Raw genomic sequence first — 18,764 nt, 5'->3', positions numbered from 1 at the left:
ATTTAACCTTTATTTAACCAGGTAAGCAAGTTGAGAACAAGTTCTCATTTACAATTGTGACCTGGCCAAGATAAAGCAAAGCAGTTCGACACATACAACGACACAGAGTTACACATGGAGTAAAACAAACATACAGTCAATAATACAGTATAAACAAGTCTATATACGATGTGAGCAAATGAGGTGAGATAAGGGACGTAAAGGCAAAAAAAGGACATGGTGGCAAAGTAAATAGAGTCCTTTAGGTGCCTTTTCAAATCAACTCAAAATGTATTGGTCACATACACGTGTTTACCAGATGTTATTGCGGGTGTAGCGAAATGCTTGTGATTCTAGCTCAGACAGTGCAGTAATATCCAACAGTTTCACAACACAACAACAAAAATACACGTACATCTAAGTCGGGTTGCAAAGGGTCAGAAACTTGTCCTGGAATTTTGGGAATTTTGCATTAATCCATCAAAAAAAGTTAGCTTATCACAGTGAACCTTTTTTTGTGGGATACACATAAGGCAATTCTAGGTCTTGTGGCATATTTTGGTTAAACTATCCCCAATTCAATGGAATTGCAACCCTCTGCATGCACAGTACATTCTTCCATCACATGTACAGCGCACTACTGTGTTATTGACTTGTTAATTGTTTACTCCATGTGTAATGTGAAATAAAATAAATAAAAAACATGTCCAGCTGATTCTCAAGATCTTGCACACTAATGAAATGCTATTGAGCCCAAACTATACACTTTCTGAGCCGAGGACTACATGCTTTCTGGTAAGTTTTGATTACAATACTGAGTGGAGTGAATATAAACTCAGCAAAAAAAGAAATGTCCCCTTTTCAGGACCCTTTTCTGTCAAAGATAATTCGTAAAAATCCATATAACTCCACAGATCTTCATTGTAAAGGGTTTAAACACTGTGTCCTATGCTTGTTCAATGAACCATAAACAATTAATGAACATGCACCTGTGGAACAGTCGTTAAGACACTAACAGCTTACAGACGATAGACAATTAAGGTCACAGTTATGAAAACTTAGGACACTAAAAGAGGCCTTTCTACTGACTCTGAAAAACACCAAAAGAAAGATGCCCAGGGTACCTGCTCATCGGCGTGAACGTGCCTTAGGCATAGTACAAGGAGGCATGAGGACTGCAGATGTAGACTGGGCAATAAATTGCAATGTCCGTACTGTGAGACACCTAAGAGAGTGATACAGGGAGACAGGACGGACAGCTGATCGTCCTCGCAGTGGCAGACCATGTGTAACAACACCTGCACAGGTTCGGTACATCCGAACATCACACCTGCGGGACAGGTACAGGATGGCAACAACAACTGCCAGAGTTACAACAGGAATGCACAGTCCCTCCATCAGTGGTCAGACTGTCCGCAATAGGCTGAGAGAGGCTGGTCTGAGGGCTTGTAGGCCTGTTGTAAGTTAGGTCCCTCACCAGACATCACCGGCAACAATGTCGTCTACGGGCACAAACCCACCGTCGCTGGACCAGACAGGACTGGCAAAAAGTGCTCTTCACTAATGAGTCACGGTTTTGTCTCACCAGGGGTGATGGTCGGATTCGTGTTTATCGTAGAAGGAATGAGCGTTACAGTGAGGCCTGTACTCTGGAGCGGGATCGATTTGGAGGTGGATGGTCCGTCATGGTCTGTGTGTCACAGCAGCATCGGACTGAGCTTGTTGTCATTGCAGGCAATCTCAATGATGTGTGTTACAGGGAAGACATCCCTCATGTGGTACCCTTTCTGCAGGCTCATCCTGACATGACCCTCCAGCATGACAATGCCACCAGCCACACTGCTCGTTCTCTGCATGATTTCCTGCAAGACAGGAATGTCGGTGTTCTGCTATTGCCAGCGAAGAGCCCGGATGTCAATCCCATTGAGCACATCGGGGACCTGTTGGATCGGAGGGTGAGGGCTGTGACCAATCCCCCCAGAAATGTCTGGGAACTTGCAGGTGCCTTGGTGGAAGAGTGGGGTAACATCTCACAGCAAGAACGGGCAAATCTGGTGCAGTCCATGAGGAGGAGATGCACTGCAGTACTTAATGCAGCTGGTGGCCACACCAGATACTGACTGTTACTTTTGATTTTGATCCCCCCTTTGTTCAGGGACACATTATTCCATTTCTGTTAGTCACATGTCTGTGGAACTTGTTCAGTTTGTCGCAGTTGTTGAATTTTATGTTCCTACAAATATTTACACAAGTTTGCTGAAAATAAACGCAGTTGACAGCAAGAGGACGTTTATTTTATATTGCACACATGATTGTGTTAACTAGTAAATAGTAGCCTACAGCAAAGTGTGTTTCAATCATTTTTAACTTGGCACCCATCCCGTTAGCGGGATCATTTTCATCAACACCTGCGGAATTGCAGCGCGTCAAATTCAAATTAAATAACTAAAAATATTTAATTTTTGTGAAATCACAAGTGCAATATAGCAAAACACAGCTTAGCTTGTTGTTGATCCACCTGGCGTGTCAGATTTCAATACAGCTTTTCAGCGAAAGCATAACAAGTGTTTATGTAAGAACATCTCTCTCAGTCGACAAAATATAGCCAAGTAGATTGGTCACGAAATTCAGAAAAGCAATAGATTAAATCGCTTACCTTTGATGATCTTCGGATGTTTGTACTCACGAGACTCCCAGTTACACAATAAATGTTCCTTTTGTTCCATAAAGATTATTTTTATATCCAAAATACCTCCATATGTTTGGCGCATTACGTTCAGAAATCCACAGGCTCGAGCGTTCACGACATCGCAGAAGAAAATTCCAAATAGTATCCGTAATGTCCACAAAAACATGTCAAACGTTGTTTTATAATCAAGCCTCAGGTTGTTTGTAAAATATATAATCAATAATATATCAACTGGGACTGTCGCTTTTTCAATAGGAGAAGGAGAGACAATGGCTGCCCCACTCTGTTGCGCAAGCAAAACTCTGCGAACACCCAGCTATCCACTGACGCGATGTTATCTTTCTCGCTCATTTTTCAAAATAAAAGCCTGAAACTATGTCTAAAGACTGTTGACACCTTGAGGAAGCCACAGGAAAAGGAATCTGGTTAATATCCCTTTAAATGGAGGCAAGGCATCCAATGGAACAGAGAGCTTTCAGGAAAAACAGCACTTCCTGGTTTGATTTTCCTCAGGTTTTCGCCTGCAATATCAGTTCTGTTATACTCACAGACAATATTTTGGAAGTTTGGAAACTTTAGAGTGTATTCTATCCTAATCTGACAATTATATGCATATTCTAGTGGCTGGGCCTGAGAAATAGGCATTTTCAAATGGGTACGTTTTTTTAGCGAAAAAACAAAAATCCTGCCCCCTACACTCAAGACGTTTTATGCTAGTTAGCTTTTGCAAACATGTCGGTTTTTAGCTTGCTTTAGCCAGCTAATTGAGGAGTGTTAAACATGTATGGAAACGGGTGAATTATTTTAAAACATTTATCTTACAAAGGAGTTGTTTAATATAACTGTTTAACGAATTATCTGTACATGGAATTGTAAGTTTCTTTTTACTCATTTTTTTCAAATCTTTACAAGAAAATGGATGCATTCCACTGCAGCTAATGTAGAAAAGCTGTGTACATTCGCAAATACTGTGCCAAGTCATATGTGAAAAATGCAACAAAGATGCAAAATCATCTGGCCAAGTGCCTAAAGTTCCCTCAGCGCTCACAACAAGCAACTTCTGACAAAAGTCCCTCTAAATCTATTCAAGGTGATAATGATGAATCAGACACCTTATCGATAGCAACAGCTCATGGTCCTCCTGGAATCAGAAGGTTGTTTTGACTCAATGGAGGAACGTAGTCAGAGAAATGGTGATGAATGTCTTGCTCAAGTTGTGTATGCAACTGGTTCACCTCTGATGCTCACAGGCAATGTGTATTGAAAGAGATTTCTGAGTATTGTTCGGCCAGCATACACCTCTCCAACCAGACATGCTTTATCTCCTCATTTGCTGGATACAGAGTTCAACAGAGTTAAAGTGAAGGTCAAGCAAATCATAGAGAAAGCAGACTGTATGTGGACAAGGAATAATTAACTGCATCATCTCCACCCCTCAAACAGTATTCTACAAGAGCACAGACACACCGGTCTCTACATTGCGTATGAGCTGAAGGCAGTCATCACTGACCTTGGACCAAAGAAGGTATTTGCACTGGTGACAGACAATGCTGCAAACATGAAGGCTGCTTGGTCTAAAGTGGAGGAGTCCTACCCTCACATCACACCCATTGGCTGTCCTGCTCATGCATTGAATATGCTCCTCAAGGACATCATTGCACTGAAAACAATGGATACACTCTACAAGAGAGCCAAGGAAATTGTTAGTTATGTGAAGGGTCATCACGTTATAGCAGCAATCTACCTCACCAAGCAAAGTGAGAAGAATAAGAGCGCCACATTGAAGCTGCCCAGCAACAGCCGTAGGGGTGGTGTTGTCATCATGTTTGACAGTCTACTGGAGGGGAAAGAGTCTCTCTAAGAAATGGCCATATCACAGTCTGCCGATATGGTCAGCCCCATCAAGAGGATCCTCCTGGATGATGTATTTTGGGAGAGAGTGGTAAGCAGCCCGAAACTCCTGAAACCTATAGCAGTAGCCATTGCATGGATTGAGAGAGACAATTCCATCCTGTCTGCTTGCAGATGTCAGAGAAGAAATCCGTACTGCCCTGCCCACTTCATTGTTGCTCCAAGCAGAGGAAACTGCAGTTCTGAAATACATCAACAAGCATGAAAACTTACATGTTAGACCCCAAGTATGCTGGCAAGAGCATGCTGTCTGGTGCAGAGATTAACAAGGCCTATGGTGTCATCACAACTGTGTCTCGCCACCATGGCCTGGATGAGGGCAAGGTTCTGGGCAGTCTGGCGAACTGGTCCTTGTTTGGGAACACACACACACCAAAGCAAGCAACAGGCTGACCAAAACAAGGGTTGAAAAATTTGGCTTTTTGAGCCCAACAACAAGCCATCCTCAACAAGGTTGGAAAGTGACAGTCAAGATGAGGCCTCAGAGTCTGATGTTCAAGAGGACGACAACAAAAGCTTTAGTTTCTAGACTATCATTTTACAGATGTATGATATAAACGTTTTTGGGAGATGCGATGGATCTTTCAATATTCCCTTTTGTTGTTCAGTGAAATCATCCCATGTGAAGAGTCAACTCATTTCATTAAAGTTAAATGCCTAACTAAAATGTTTTTTTTTGTTATATTGGAAGGATTTAATCATTTGCAATTATGTCTACTTATGATAAGGTAAAAGGTTTATGTTTCTGTCTCCATATGATATGGTAAATATATCCAATGCATTTAAATGGTATTAATATTAATTCCCATATATTCCCACGGAACATTTCCACCTCTAAATATTCCCTATAATGTGCATTCCTAAATCTAAGTAAGGAATGATTTAAGAATATATATAAATGTGTCAAAGCGGCATTGGACTAAGATATGGTGGCATAGTATAGAGTACAGTTTCATTTCCTTAAAGTGGCCAGTGACTCCTAATCTATGTCTACAGACAGCAGCCTCTGATGTACTAGTGATGGCTGTTTAGCAGTCTGATGGCCTTGAGATAGACTGAAAAACAGCTTCTCTCTGTCCCAGCTTTGATGCACCTGTACTGACCTCACCTTATGGATGATAGCGGGGTGAACAGGCAGTGGCTCGGGTGGTTGATGTCCTTGATGATATTTTTGGCCTTCTTCTCCAGGAGGGCGAGAAGTTTGCCCCCGGTACGTTGGGCAGATCGCACCACCCCGACAGCCCGAGAGGATGCTCTCAATTGTGCATCTGTAAAGGTTTGTGAGGGTTTTAGGTGTAAAGCCACATTTCTTTAGCCTCCTGAGGCCTTTCGGCAAACTCCAAGCGGGTTGTCATGTGCCTTTTACTGAAGAGTGGCTTCCGTCTGGCCACTCTACCATAAAGGCCTGATCGGTGGAGTGCTGCAGAGATGGTTTCTCCCATCTCCACAGAGGAACTCTGGAGCTCTGTCAGAGTGACCATCGGGTTCATGGTCACCTCCCTGACCAAGGCCCTTCTCCCGATTGCTCAGTTTGGGCAGGCAGCCATCTCTAGGAAGAGTCTTAGTGGTTCAAAACTTATTCCATTTCAGAATGATGGAGGCCACTACAGACAATTCCTTTGACCTCATGGCTTGGTTTTTGCTGTGACATGCACTGTCAACTGTGGGACCTTATATAGACAAGTGTGTGCCTTTCTAAATCATGTTCAATCAAATGATTTTACCACAGATGGACTCCAAGTTGAAGAAACATCTCAAGGATGATCAATGTATACAGGATGCACATGAGCTCAATTTTGAATCTCTAGGGAGTTTTTCCTACCTACCGTGCTTCTCCATCTGCATTGCTTGCTGTTTGGGGTTTTAGGCTGGGTTTCTGTATTGCACTTTGTGACATCAGCTGATGTAAAAAGGGCTTTATAAATACATGTGATCATAGCAAAGGGTCTGAATACTTATGTAAATAAGGTATCTGTTTATTTGTAATACATATTGAATAATGTAGAAAAACAGTTTTCGCTTGTCATTATGGGGTTTTGTTTGTAGATTGATGGGGAAAATGTTTGATTTAATCCATTTTAGAATAAGGCTGTAAAAAAAAGTTACAGAGGTTTAATACTTTCCAAAATGCAATGTATACACTGGTTTGTATCCAAAGAACAGCCGACTTCTCCTTTAGAAAGCACATATCCTGAACTGCTTCAGTCATTTCAACTCATCAGCTGTATAAATGGAGACATGCGTCAAATAATCTAAACCATGTGAGAGAGCAAGAGGGCGAGCGAGATTGAGGATAGAGGTGGGGGGGGGGGGGGGGGGAGTCTAAACTATGGAAAGCTCAGCAGTGTTGTGGTGATTTGCCTTCCATACCTTCCGGAGCTGCTGCTCCTTCTGCAGCCTGGCAGTCTTGGCAGGGTCCGACACTTGGTTCCTGTAGTTCTCACAGGCCGTGATCCTGGTTTGGCTCACATGCACTATGCCCTCCAGGTATGCCTTCCACAACATGTACATGTTCCTGTGACAACAGACACACAATAGTCAGTGTGAACTGGTAATATCCCTGATATTTTTTTATGTTCATGGTTGTTACGACACAATACAACAACTGTTGGTTCAACCAGTTAATCTTTTGCACAAGAACCTTAATTTAAAAGGCAATGACAATTCGGACATGAGAGGACCTGGACTAAATACAGCACAATATATCAAAGAGTTGAGCAAAAAATGCCAAATAACAATATGTAGCTTTCAATAATAGACACTGATACTGGTAGTACTATTACGGAAGAACACTTGAGAGAATGAGAGAGACATTTCTGACGCTTCTGATACAATAATGGTTCACTCTTTGGCTAGAGGTCTTACCTGTGGTCTGTTGGCTCCTCTGATAGGCTGTCCGGCCATTCCCTCTTCAGGTACTGATTGGCAAGCTTGTGTAGAGCCTGGGAGGGAGGAAGAGGATCGATGACCTTTAATCTCTGAACTCCAGACCCACTTACTGTGCCCTACTTACTGATCTTACAGTTGAAGTCGGAAGTTTACATACACCTTAGCCAAATACATTTAAACTCAGTTTTCACAATTCCTGACATTTAATCCTAGTAAAAATTCCCTGTCTTAGGTCAGTTAGGATCACCACTTTATTTTAAGAATGTGAAATGTCAGAATAATAGTAGAGAGAATTATTTATTATTTCAGCTTTTATTTCTTTGATCACATTCCCAGTGGGTCAGAGGTTTACATACACTCAATTAATATTTGGTAGTATTACCTTTCAATTGTTTAACTTGGGTCAAATGTTTCGGGTAGCCTTCCACAATAAGTTGGGTGAATTTTGACCTATTCCTCCAGACAAAGCAGGTGTAAATGAGTCAGGTATGCAGGCCTGACCTCGCACATGCTTTTTTTTTTTTTTGCCATTTTGCCATAACTTTGGAAGTATGCTTGGGGTCATTGTCCATTTGGAAGACCCATTTGCGACCAAGCTTTAACTTCCTGACTGATGTCTTGAGATGCTGCTTCAATATATCCACATCATTTTCCCCCTCATGATGCCATCTATTTTGTGAAGTGGACCAGTCCCTCGTGCAGCAAAGCACCCCCACAACATGATGCTGCCACCCCCGTGCTTCACGGTTGGGATGGTTTTCTTTGGCGTGCAAGCCTCCCCTTTTCCTCCAAACATAACGATGGTCATTATGGCCAAACAGTTCTATTTTTGTTTCATCAGACATTTCTCCAAAAAGTATGATCTTTGTCCCCATGTGCAGTTGAAAACTGTAGTCTGACTTTTTTATGGCAGCTTTGGAGCAGTGGCTTCTTCCTTGCAGGGCGGCATTTCAGGTTGTCGATAAAGGACTCGTTTTACTGTGGATATAGATACTTTTGTACCTGTTTCCTCCAGTATTTTCACAAGGTCCTTTGCTGTTGTTCTGGAATTGAGTTGCACATTTCGCACCAAAGTACGTTCATCTCTAGGAGACAGAACGCATCTCCTTCCTGAGCGTTAGGACGGCTGCGTGGTTCCATGGTGTTTATACTTGCATACTATTGTGCGTACTATTGTTTGTACAGATAAACGTGGTACCCTAAGGCATTTGGAAATTGCTGAAATCTGATGTCTTGGCTGATTTCATTAGATTTTCCAATGATGTCAAGTAAAGAGGCACTGAGTTTGAATGTAGGCCTTGAAATATATCCACAGGTACACCTCCAATTAACTCTAATGATGTCAATTAGCCTATCAGAATATTCTAAAGCCATGACATTTTCTAGAATTTTCCAAACTGTTTAAAAGGCACAGTCAACTTAGTGTATGTAAACTTCTGTCCCACTGGAATTGTGATACAGTGAATTATAAGTGAAATAATCTGTCTGAAACAATTGTTGGAAAAATGACTTGTGTCATGCACAAAGTAGATGTCCTAACTGACTTGCCAAAACTATAGTTTGTTAACAATTAATTTGTGGAGTGGTTGAAAAACAAGTTTTAATGACTCCAACCTAAGTATGTAAACTTCCGACTTCAACTGTACTTACTGAAATGCTTGTTTTTCGCTTTCCATTACAAAACGTTTTGCTACGGTATGCCCTAATGAACACGACACTAAACCGTAATCTGTATATAGACACCTACGAGCAATGGTCAAAGGAGTGCAGCACAATATAGGGAAGAGATTGCCATTTCAGAAGCAGCCATGGACTCATTCACCTGTACTATGTAGAGCTTTCTGGTTTTCTGTTCTACCTGATAATTAATTATACACACACACACACACACACACACACACACACACACACACACACACACACACACACACACACACACACACACACACACACACACACACACACACACACACACACACACCTCTTGTCCCAGTTCGAAATCAGACCCTGATTAGAGATGAACAATGAAAAAATGCAGTGCAACTGGCTTTGAGGTCCAGAGTTGAGTTAAACCAGAGCAGCACCCCCGGAAATACCGTGGGTCGGCAGTAAGGTTGAGCTTTGAGGAACTGAAATAGCTTTGCAGAGAAAACAAAGAACATACATCTTTACATGTATTTATTTCTGGACTTTAGCATGCGATAGTGATGGGGGGGGACCCCATTACAGTTGACAATATATTATATCGTTTTGACAATATCGCAATATTATTTTCACACTAGTTGGCTGTACCGGCACCAAAACTCCAGTATTTTTCATTCATAGCTTGTTCTCCATCTTGTTAAATAGGGAGCCAATTTGTTTCTAGCACTTTTATTTCCATGACTGATCAAAACTAATTTTCTCATGGCTCTCTCTTGTCCCTCTGCAACAGACATATGGTCAGCAATATGTTTGGAACATCAAATCGCAATTAAATCACAGTATCGAATCGCGAGAGAGAATAGATATCGTAGCGGTGTAACAGTGTTGCTTCAGTCTCTCTCCTCGCCACTACCTGGGCTCGAACCAGGGACCCTCTGCACACAACAATTGACACCCTCGAAGCATCGTTACCTATCGCTCCACAAAAGCCACGGCCCTTGCAGAGCAAGGGAAACAACTACTTCAAGGTTTCAGAGCAAGTGATGTCACCGATTGAAACGCTATTAGTGTGCAGCCCGCTAACTAGCTAGCCATTTCACACCGGTTACATCGGCACCTAAGTATCATGATAATATTGTATCGTAAGGTCTCTCAGAAATTCCCAGCCCTAGTATGCGAGGGGGCATTTGTTTGCAAAAACGTGCACACGCACGCAGGGCTATACAGAGCACATTCTCAGCTGAACAGAAAGACAGGTGATTGGGACTTAAGTTCATGCAGGGCGGTCAGATCCATCTAGCCAACTCCTATGGTCATTGCCATACCAGAACTATTTGAGTTGGCTATACAGCACCAACAGATGGGACCAGGCTAAAGTCAATCCACAAGGGACACACTTTAGGCCCAGTCTCTAAACCCTTTGGTCTCTCTGGGTTCTGGTGTCAAAGCCCCAAACGGCAGAATCTACCACCACAAACCCAGCCATTGTGGGAGTCACAGAGAGTGCAGCCAGCAGGGTGTGAGGGAAGAGGGGATGGCAGGATGGGGTAAGAACAAGGGACAGAGTGTCATTTCATCACTTACTGTGATTTGAATATCAAATCGGGTCATGGCAGCATGCAGGTGTTAAGAGATGAAAAAGAGAGGGTTAGTGAAGAAGAGCCAGAAGGAGGAGGGGTAGGCTAGAGGAAAAGAAGAGTTTCAGAGTCCACTGTGACCCACTTTGATTTAACAGTCTAACTCTAGTCTCTAATTTGGCGCCAAAAAACAGAGGATGCCATTTAACCTGCACAGGCCCAATAAAGACATCTGCTGCTTGTACCAAGGTCCTGTTCATTACGGCAAACGTTTTGAAACATTTTGCAATGGAAAATTAATTTGTATTCTGTTTGTCTCTTTTCCTCCATTTGATGCCAAAGGCACACAACCTAATAGTTCAGAGACCAAAGTAGAAAGCCGAGTGAGAAGAATACTGTTGTATTATCACAACTGTCTGTCATTGAAACATATTGAGAAAGTCATATTGATTGCATGTACCGTCAAACCTCATTGCTGAACAACTATACAGGGTGTGCTCTTGGTGTAAGGGAAAGGTGCCCTTAGACGCTGATTTTGAGTCCGTTTTTCATTCTCCCGACTAATGGTCAAAGGGACAATCTGCCGTTCAAACAATAAAGTGGTCACACCCCACCACTGATTTGGTAAACAGCTGATGGTGCCACTCAAATTCATGGGCAGAGTTATGGATGCGTTCTAGCATGTATTGGCATATTTCAGTTATTGGAACGCATACTCTGAAGTGTGCGTATGCAATAACTACATTCGCTCTTGCGCACCTAAACAACGACATTTTTGAAAACTTTGGCAAAGGGTAAAGTCTACAAAACTTAGTGCACTCGGTTCTTAACAGATTTTAGTTTTGGGGAAAACTGAATTGAGATTAAATGTTTTGGCAATGACAGAAATCCATCTCCTCCCACTGGGCTTCCTCTCATCATCATATTTGGTGGAAATGCAAGTGGAAATGCCAACCGGAATCCCCTGAGCTAGGCAGTTAACCCACTGTTCCCCATGCGCCGAAGACATGGATGAAGGCAGCCCCCCCCCCCCCCCCCCCCCCCCATTGATTCAGAGGGGTTGGGTTAAATTCGGTCTTTGGGCACCAATGTTGTACTGGACTGTCAGTTGACTAACTGTGGCAGTTTGTTGCTCTGCACAATTCACATCAGCCTCCTTTGTCCTCTTTCATCAATGAACCGTTTTTGACCACTGGCCTGCTGTTGGCTGGATGTCCTTTGGGTGGTGGACCATTCTTGATACACACGGGAAACTGTTGAGGGTAATAAACCCAGCAGCGTTGCAGTTCTTGACGCTAGTCTTGGGCCGTATACCGGGGTATAAGGGAAATATCCACGGGATGGTTTTTCAATACCGCCAAAACAACTTATTTTAAAAGTTTTTGAATACTTGTAATTACTTTTTAAGTAAATACCTGCAGTCAACTTGTGCAATACATTACGATATAAAGAAGACTGCGTTCATTTCAATTCCCACATCATTTTTCACGATGAAGCTTACTGGTAGCCGCCATTCGCGTGGTGTTTGCTCACTCACTGTTGTGCAGCATGCTCCAGGTGATCTAATTACTTATAACTATTATGTTAACGGTCTAAAATGTACTAAATGTTCTGCAGTTCTGCGATTTGTTTGCTAATGTAGTAGCTAGTTAGTTATCTAGCTAAGTGGTTAGCTGCTTCCAAAACCAAGCGTCACTTGTTAGCCTAATAGCAGAGAATCCCCTCCTGGATCAAGAGCCTTCCTGTCTAATATTTGTTTTTGTGCGTTGTGAGTAGCATTTTTGAGTTACATGTAAAACTTTGTGCTGGGATGTCTGTCCTGCAAATTGTTTTGGTCAAAGACTGTAGAATTCTCGCAATGCGTTAATTAGCATTTTGTTAACATTCTCTATGGGATATTACATGTACTTGTACATGTACTCAAACCGATGCGCCTGGCACTTACTACCATACCCTGTTCAAAGGCACTAAAATATTTTGTCTTGCCCATTGGCACACATTCTCAATCCATGTCTCAATTGCATCAAGGCTTAAACATCCTTCTTTAACCTGTCTCCTCCCCTTCATCTACACTATATTTAATTAGTGACATCAATAAGGGATCATAGCTTTCACCTGGATTCACCTGGTCAGTCTGTCATGGAAAGAGCAGGTGCTCCTAATGTTTTGTACACTCAGTGTATATTACTGAGTGGGGAACATGTCAAATCAAAATCACACTTTATTTGTCACATTCTTCGTAAACAAAGGTGTGGACGACTTACTGGCCCTTGCAGAAAGAAAAGAGAAATAATAGGAAAGTAAAAGACGTAATATTAAAAGTAATAGATACAATGTGTAATGACTTTGCTATCCTTAAAAAATATATATTTAGGTAGATATGTACATATAACTAGGAATAAAGTGACAGAATAGTAAACAGTAGTAGCACCGTATGTGATGAGTAAAAAAAAGTTATTGCAAAAAAGGGTCAATCCAGATAGTTAACCAGTCAAGTCTATGACATGAGTGGCTGGAGTCTGACCATTTAGAGGGCCTTGCTCGGACACCGGCCCGAGCTGGCAAGGTACAAATCTGTCGTTCTGCCCCTGAACAGGCAGTTAACCAACTGTTACAAGGCCGTCATTGAAAATAAGAATTTGTTCTTAACTGACTTGCCTAGTTAAATAAAAGGTAAAAAAATATATATATATTAAAATAGAGATCCTGGAGATGCTCTCAATGGTGCAGTTATAGAACTATTTGAGGATCTGGCAATGCCAAATATTTTCAGCCTCCTGAGGGGGAAGAGGCGTTGTTGTGCCCTCCTCACGACTATGTTGGTGTGTTTGAACCATGATAGAACCTTAGTGATGTGGACACCGAGGAACTTGAAGCTCTTGACCTGATCTACTACAGCTCCGTCATTGTGAAGGGGGGCGTGCTCGGTCCTCAGTTTCCTGTAGTCCACGATCAGCTCCTTTGTCTTGCTGACGTTGAGGGAAATGTTGTTGTCCTGGCACCACACTGCCAGGTCTCTGACCTCCTCCCTGTAGGCGGTCTCATCATCAGTGATCAGGCCTACCACCATTGCGTCATCGGCAAACTTAATGATGGTATTGGAGTCGTGCAAAGCCACGCAGTCGTGGGTGAACAGGGAGTGCAGAAGGGGACTAAGCATGGCACCCCTGAGGGGTCCCCATGCTGAGGGTCAGTGTGGTGGATGTGTTGTTGTCTCCACTCACCACCTTGGGGCATCCCGACAAGAAGTCCAGCATCCAGTTGCTGAAGGAGATGTTCAGTACCAGGGTCCTTAGCTTAGCGATGAGCTTGGGGGGCACTATTGTGTAAGCTTGGGGAGCACTGAGCTGTAATTAATGAACAGCATTCTCACGTAGATGTTCCTTTTGTCCAAGCTGGAAAAGGCAGTGTTGAATGCAATAGAGATAGCATCATCTGTGGATCTGTTGGGGCGGTATGCAAATTGGATTGGGTCCAGGGTGTCTGGGATGATGGTGTTGATGTGAGCCATGACCAGCCTTTCAAAGCATTTCATGGCTACAGATGTGAGTGCTATGGGGCGACAGACATTTCGTCAGGCTATCTTGGCATTCTTGGGCACAGGGACTATGGTGGTTTTCATGAAACATGTAGGTATTAGACTGTTGGGAGTGTGTGCGTCTGTGGCTGCACTTCACAAAGCGGTTTCATAACTAACGCTACCTGCCCAGTTTCTCTGAACTCACTGTTTGTGACCTGAAGCAGGGTCATATTCACTAAGCAACAAAGGGAAGAAAATAGACTGAAACAGGGATGGACTACCTGGGATCTATTCATTAGCGCACATCGTTGCGAAACATTTTGCAATGAAAAATGAGTTTAGAAAACTAAGTAGGTCCCTCCCAGTTCTGTTCGCTATCATTTGGTTCCTAGTAAGTACACACACACACACACACACACACACACACACACACACACACACACACACACACACACACACACACACAGGATATCAACAGCAGGGCTGCGTGATGACCTTCAACCTCTACTGGGATGCCAGCACATTGCTGTGATGTCCTGAGTGTCTTGGTAAGAGAGAGAGACAATTTCAGAGAGACGAAGACAGCTAATGTCTGCAAGAGTAGCCTTGTAGTATATATTCTTTCAATAAATTTTGTTGGTATAGTCTGGCTAAGTCAATTCCAGTTAAGTGCTGCCCTTCTACATTTAGTAGCCTGTTTAATCATTGATTTGAACAACTGAATGCTAAGTACTTGTGCCTGTGAAGTGTTGGGAACATTGACTGGTTTGAGATCAATTTGTGATAGCTTTCTGATAATTGGCAGATGAGTGTTAGAGGGGGTATTTTTCATCTCCTCTGCTAGGCAATCAAATAGTTATAGTACTCTTCAGTTGCCCCTATTTTTTCAGCGGTGGCGTTGTCATGCGGCGGCGTTGTCACCCAAAACAAAGACGTTCTGCAGAGTTCTTCGAGGAAAGAAAGAGCCAAAGGCTTCACGGCACTCTCTCACTTCAGTATCTTATGTAGTTATTTTCAGATTCTAATTTTTCTCTTTTGGAACTTTGTCAAGTATGTGTGTAATTTCTATCCCTGTTCACTCCTCTCAGTATGTTTTACAGATGCTCCCCACCCAGTGGATGCAACCCTTCTAATCTAGTGTACACTGTGAGCACAACCCATAATTTCCAGACGATGGCTCACCATTCATCGTACTGGGCAATGTCAACCTCCTGGCGCCGACTCATTTCTTTCCACCTCTATTTCCTCTCCTTGCCTTTTTGAACTCACCCTGAACTCCCAGTCGCCTCCCACTCATAATGCAGGGAATATTCTTGACCTCATCTTTACTAGGGGCTGTTCGATGACTGATCTCACAGCAACCCCCATCCAGGTCTCTGATCCCTACTTTTTTTTTTTTCTCTCCCCCTCTCCTCCAACCTTACCCACTCAGCCCCTACCCAGATGGTCATGGCGTCGCAAACTTCGCTCTGTCTCTCCTCCTACCACCCCTCTTCTATCCCATAATCTCTTCCTTCCGCTAAATCGTTCTTCCACCTGCCTCCCGTCTCTGCCTCCTCGACCCTCCCTTTCCGCCTCTGACTCCCACTGTCCCCTTTCCTCCTAGGCGGCTCAACCCTCCCCTCCTGCTCTGTGGCTGAGTGACTCACTGAGTCGTCACAGAACAGGGCAGCAGGCAGCTGAATGACAATTTGGGAAAACGAAACTCCACAAGGACCTAGCATCCCTCCTCTCTACCTTCTCTTCTGTATCCACTTCTAAAAGTGCTTCCTATCACTCTAAATTCCAAGCCTCTGCCTCCAATCCCCATAAACTCTTTTCCACCTTCTCCCTCATTAATTCTCCACCACTTCCCCCCTCTGCAGATGGCTTTGTCAACCACTTTGAAAAAAAGTTTGACAACATCCACTCCTCATTCACTCAGTCTACTGAGTCCAATGGTCCTGCTCACCCAGAACTACCCTACGCCTTGACCTCTTTCTCCCCTCTCTCTCCAGATGAAATACTACAACTAGTGATGTCCAGCCACCCGACAACCTGCCCACTGGACCCCATCCCTCTTCCATACTATATCTGGAGATCTACTCCCATTTCTCACCAACTCATCCCTGACTACTGGCTGCGTTCCCTCTGACTTCAAGATTGCCAGTCGCTCCCCATCACAAGAAACCAACACTCGACCCATCTCATGTAAAAAACTACAGACCAGTTTCCCTTCCAAAACATTTGAATGTGCCATCTCTCTTGTTATCTCTCATTATCCCACTCAGAACGATCTTCTAGATCATAACCAGTCAGGCTTCAATACGGGTCACTCAATGGAGAATGCTCAGCCAAAGTAGACTCTCTCTCCTCTGTTCTCATCGTCCTGGATCTATCCACTGCCATCGACAGGTGTGAACCATCAGATCCACCCCTCTACCCTCTCAGGGCTGGGCGTCTCAGGCTCTGCACACTCCTGAATTGCATCCTGACTGGCAAGACGCTCCTACCAGGTGGAGCGGAGAGAATCTGTGTCTGTACCACATGCCCCTACTACTGGTCTCCCCAGTAGTAGGAGACCAGGCTCGGTTCTAGGCCCTCTTTTCTCTATACACCACGTCACTCGGCTCCGTCATATCCGCTTATGGTCTCTCCTATCATTGCTATGCGGATGACACTTAACTACTTTTCTCATTCCCCCCTTCTGACACCTAGGTGGTGACCCGCATCTCTGCTTGGATGTCAAGCTCAACCTCGGCAAGACGGAGCTGCTCTTCCTGCCCACTCCTTTTCCGGCCTGCCCGCTCCATGACCTCTCCATCATGGTCAACAATTCCACTGGGTCCCTCTCCCAGAGTGCAAAGAACCTTGGCGTGATCCTGGACAACACACTGTCGTTCTGTTAAAACATAAAAGCAGTGATTCACTCCTGCAGATTGACGTTCTACAATATCAGTAGAGTACAACGTTTCCTCACACATAAACCTGCGCAGGTTCTATTCCAGGCACTTGTTATATGGGCTCCCCGCTTGTGCCATCAAACCCCTGCTACTTATTCAGAATGCCACAGCCTGTCTGGTGTTCAACCTTCCCAAGTACTCCCATGCTCCTCCGTATACTCTACTGGCTCCAGCTGAAGCTCGCATTGACTACAAGACCATGGTGCTTGCCTAAAGAACAGCAAGGGGAACTGCTCCTCCCTACCTTCAGGCTATTCTCAAACCATACATCCAAACCTGAGTACTCCGTTCTGCCACCTCTGGTCTCTTTGCCGCCCCACCCCTATGGGAGGTCAGCTCTCGCTCAGCCCTGTCAAAGCTCTTCTGTCCTGGCACCCCAATAATAGAACCAGCTTACTCCTGATGCTAGGACAGCAGAGTCCCTGCCCATCTTCCTGAAAACATCTGAAATCCTACCTCTTCAAAGAGTATCTTAAAGAATACATCTCTTAATGTGTGTGCATCTATAGCAGCTCACAGGATTGGTTTTAGGGCAGATAGAGACAGGCGGCACAACACAGCTACTAGCACAACAACGCTATTCATGAATAGATAATGTGGTGATGGGAATTGTTCAGTGTCCTTCAGCAGGCTCACAGTGTGTGCACGAAATACTTGGTTTTCTTGTGTGGCACCCTGAATCTTTAGCCGACTAGATAGTGTTGGTTGGAGAGTGGGTGTGAGAAAGTGTCTTGGAGGTGACTCTTGATATATAGAAGACTGTAGTACATATGAATGGCATGTGAGAAAGGATATGAATGAAATCCTCAAAATACACCCCCCCCACAAAACTGGCTGGGTAGTGCCTGGTTGGGGTTACTCCCAAGCCAGAACCCTCTTTTAATCACAGTAATGGTTCACATTCAACACGGGGATGCAACGCTAGAATAGACCAAAGCAGGAGCATAGGGGGGTTTTGAAACAGTACATTTATATTCACAGGAAGCTGTGGCCAAAACAACTCCACAACGAGGAAGTGGGCCACACGAAAACGCCACAACTGAGACAGAAGACTTTAGAGCTGACACACATCGCATCGAATGAGGATCTTGTGGTCGTCTGATTTAGGGACCACCCACTGTACCGTATGACTACCAACATTTTCACGAGATTCTACATGTGAAGTAGGTGCGCACTCATTTCGCAAATTATGTTCAGGAGGTGCTAAGTACGCTCGGCCAGCAAATGTGTCTGAGCCCTTAGAGGGGTCCTCTCAGATTGAGGAGTAATCCATCAGACCACAACTGAGCCCTGATCCTCCCAACGACGCCAACCGTAACTATACCCAAACCTCGTATGGTGGCGCAGTTGGTGTCTTTGTGTGTCATTATTGGAAGATTCTTTTTTTGGCGACACAAATAAGACGACAGCAATGCCACAATATAATGTCATCCATATGCAGAAATGAACACGCCTCCAGAGTGATAGAGAGAGCAAACTAAGGATGGATAGAGAGAGCAAACTAAGGATGGAGAGAGAGAGAGAAGACTCACCTGGGCATAGTCCCTCTCTACAGCGGCTTTCTTCTGACTGAATGTCCTACAAGGAACGAAGGTAGAACAGAATTATATACA

At 43.8% G+C, this 18,764-nt stretch overlaps 1 protein-coding gene across 1 annotated transcript in view; it reads right to left on the bottom strand.

Moving 5' to 3' along the window:
- Positions 1–18,764, bottom strand: part of LOC109892895 (F-BAR and double SH3 domains protein 2) — a 49,642-nt gene that overhangs the window by 20,068 nt on the left and 10,810 nt on the right. The window contains exons 3-5 of the mRNA XM_031826791.1: positions 18,684–18,729; positions 7,445–7,521; positions 6,950–7,094 (exon numbers count right to left, since the gene is read on the bottom strand). Coding sequence (XP_031682651.1) covers positions 6,950–7,094; positions 7,445–7,521; positions 18,684–18,729 — 268 coding nt within the window. The remainder of the gene's footprint in view (positions 1–6,949; positions 7,095–7,444; positions 7,522–18,683; positions 18,730–18,764) is intronic.

The sequence above is a fragment of the Oncorhynchus kisutch genome, linkage group LG6 (genome assembly GCF_002021735.2).
Source record: "Oncorhynchus kisutch isolate 150728-3 linkage group LG6, Okis_V2, whole genome shotgun sequence".
Taxonomy (NCBI): Eukaryota; Metazoa; Chordata; class Actinopteri; order Salmoniformes; family Salmonidae; genus Oncorhynchus; species Oncorhynchus kisutch.
Note: the sequence above shows the minus strand (reverse complement) of the source record. Positions and strands in the feature narration are given on the sequence as shown.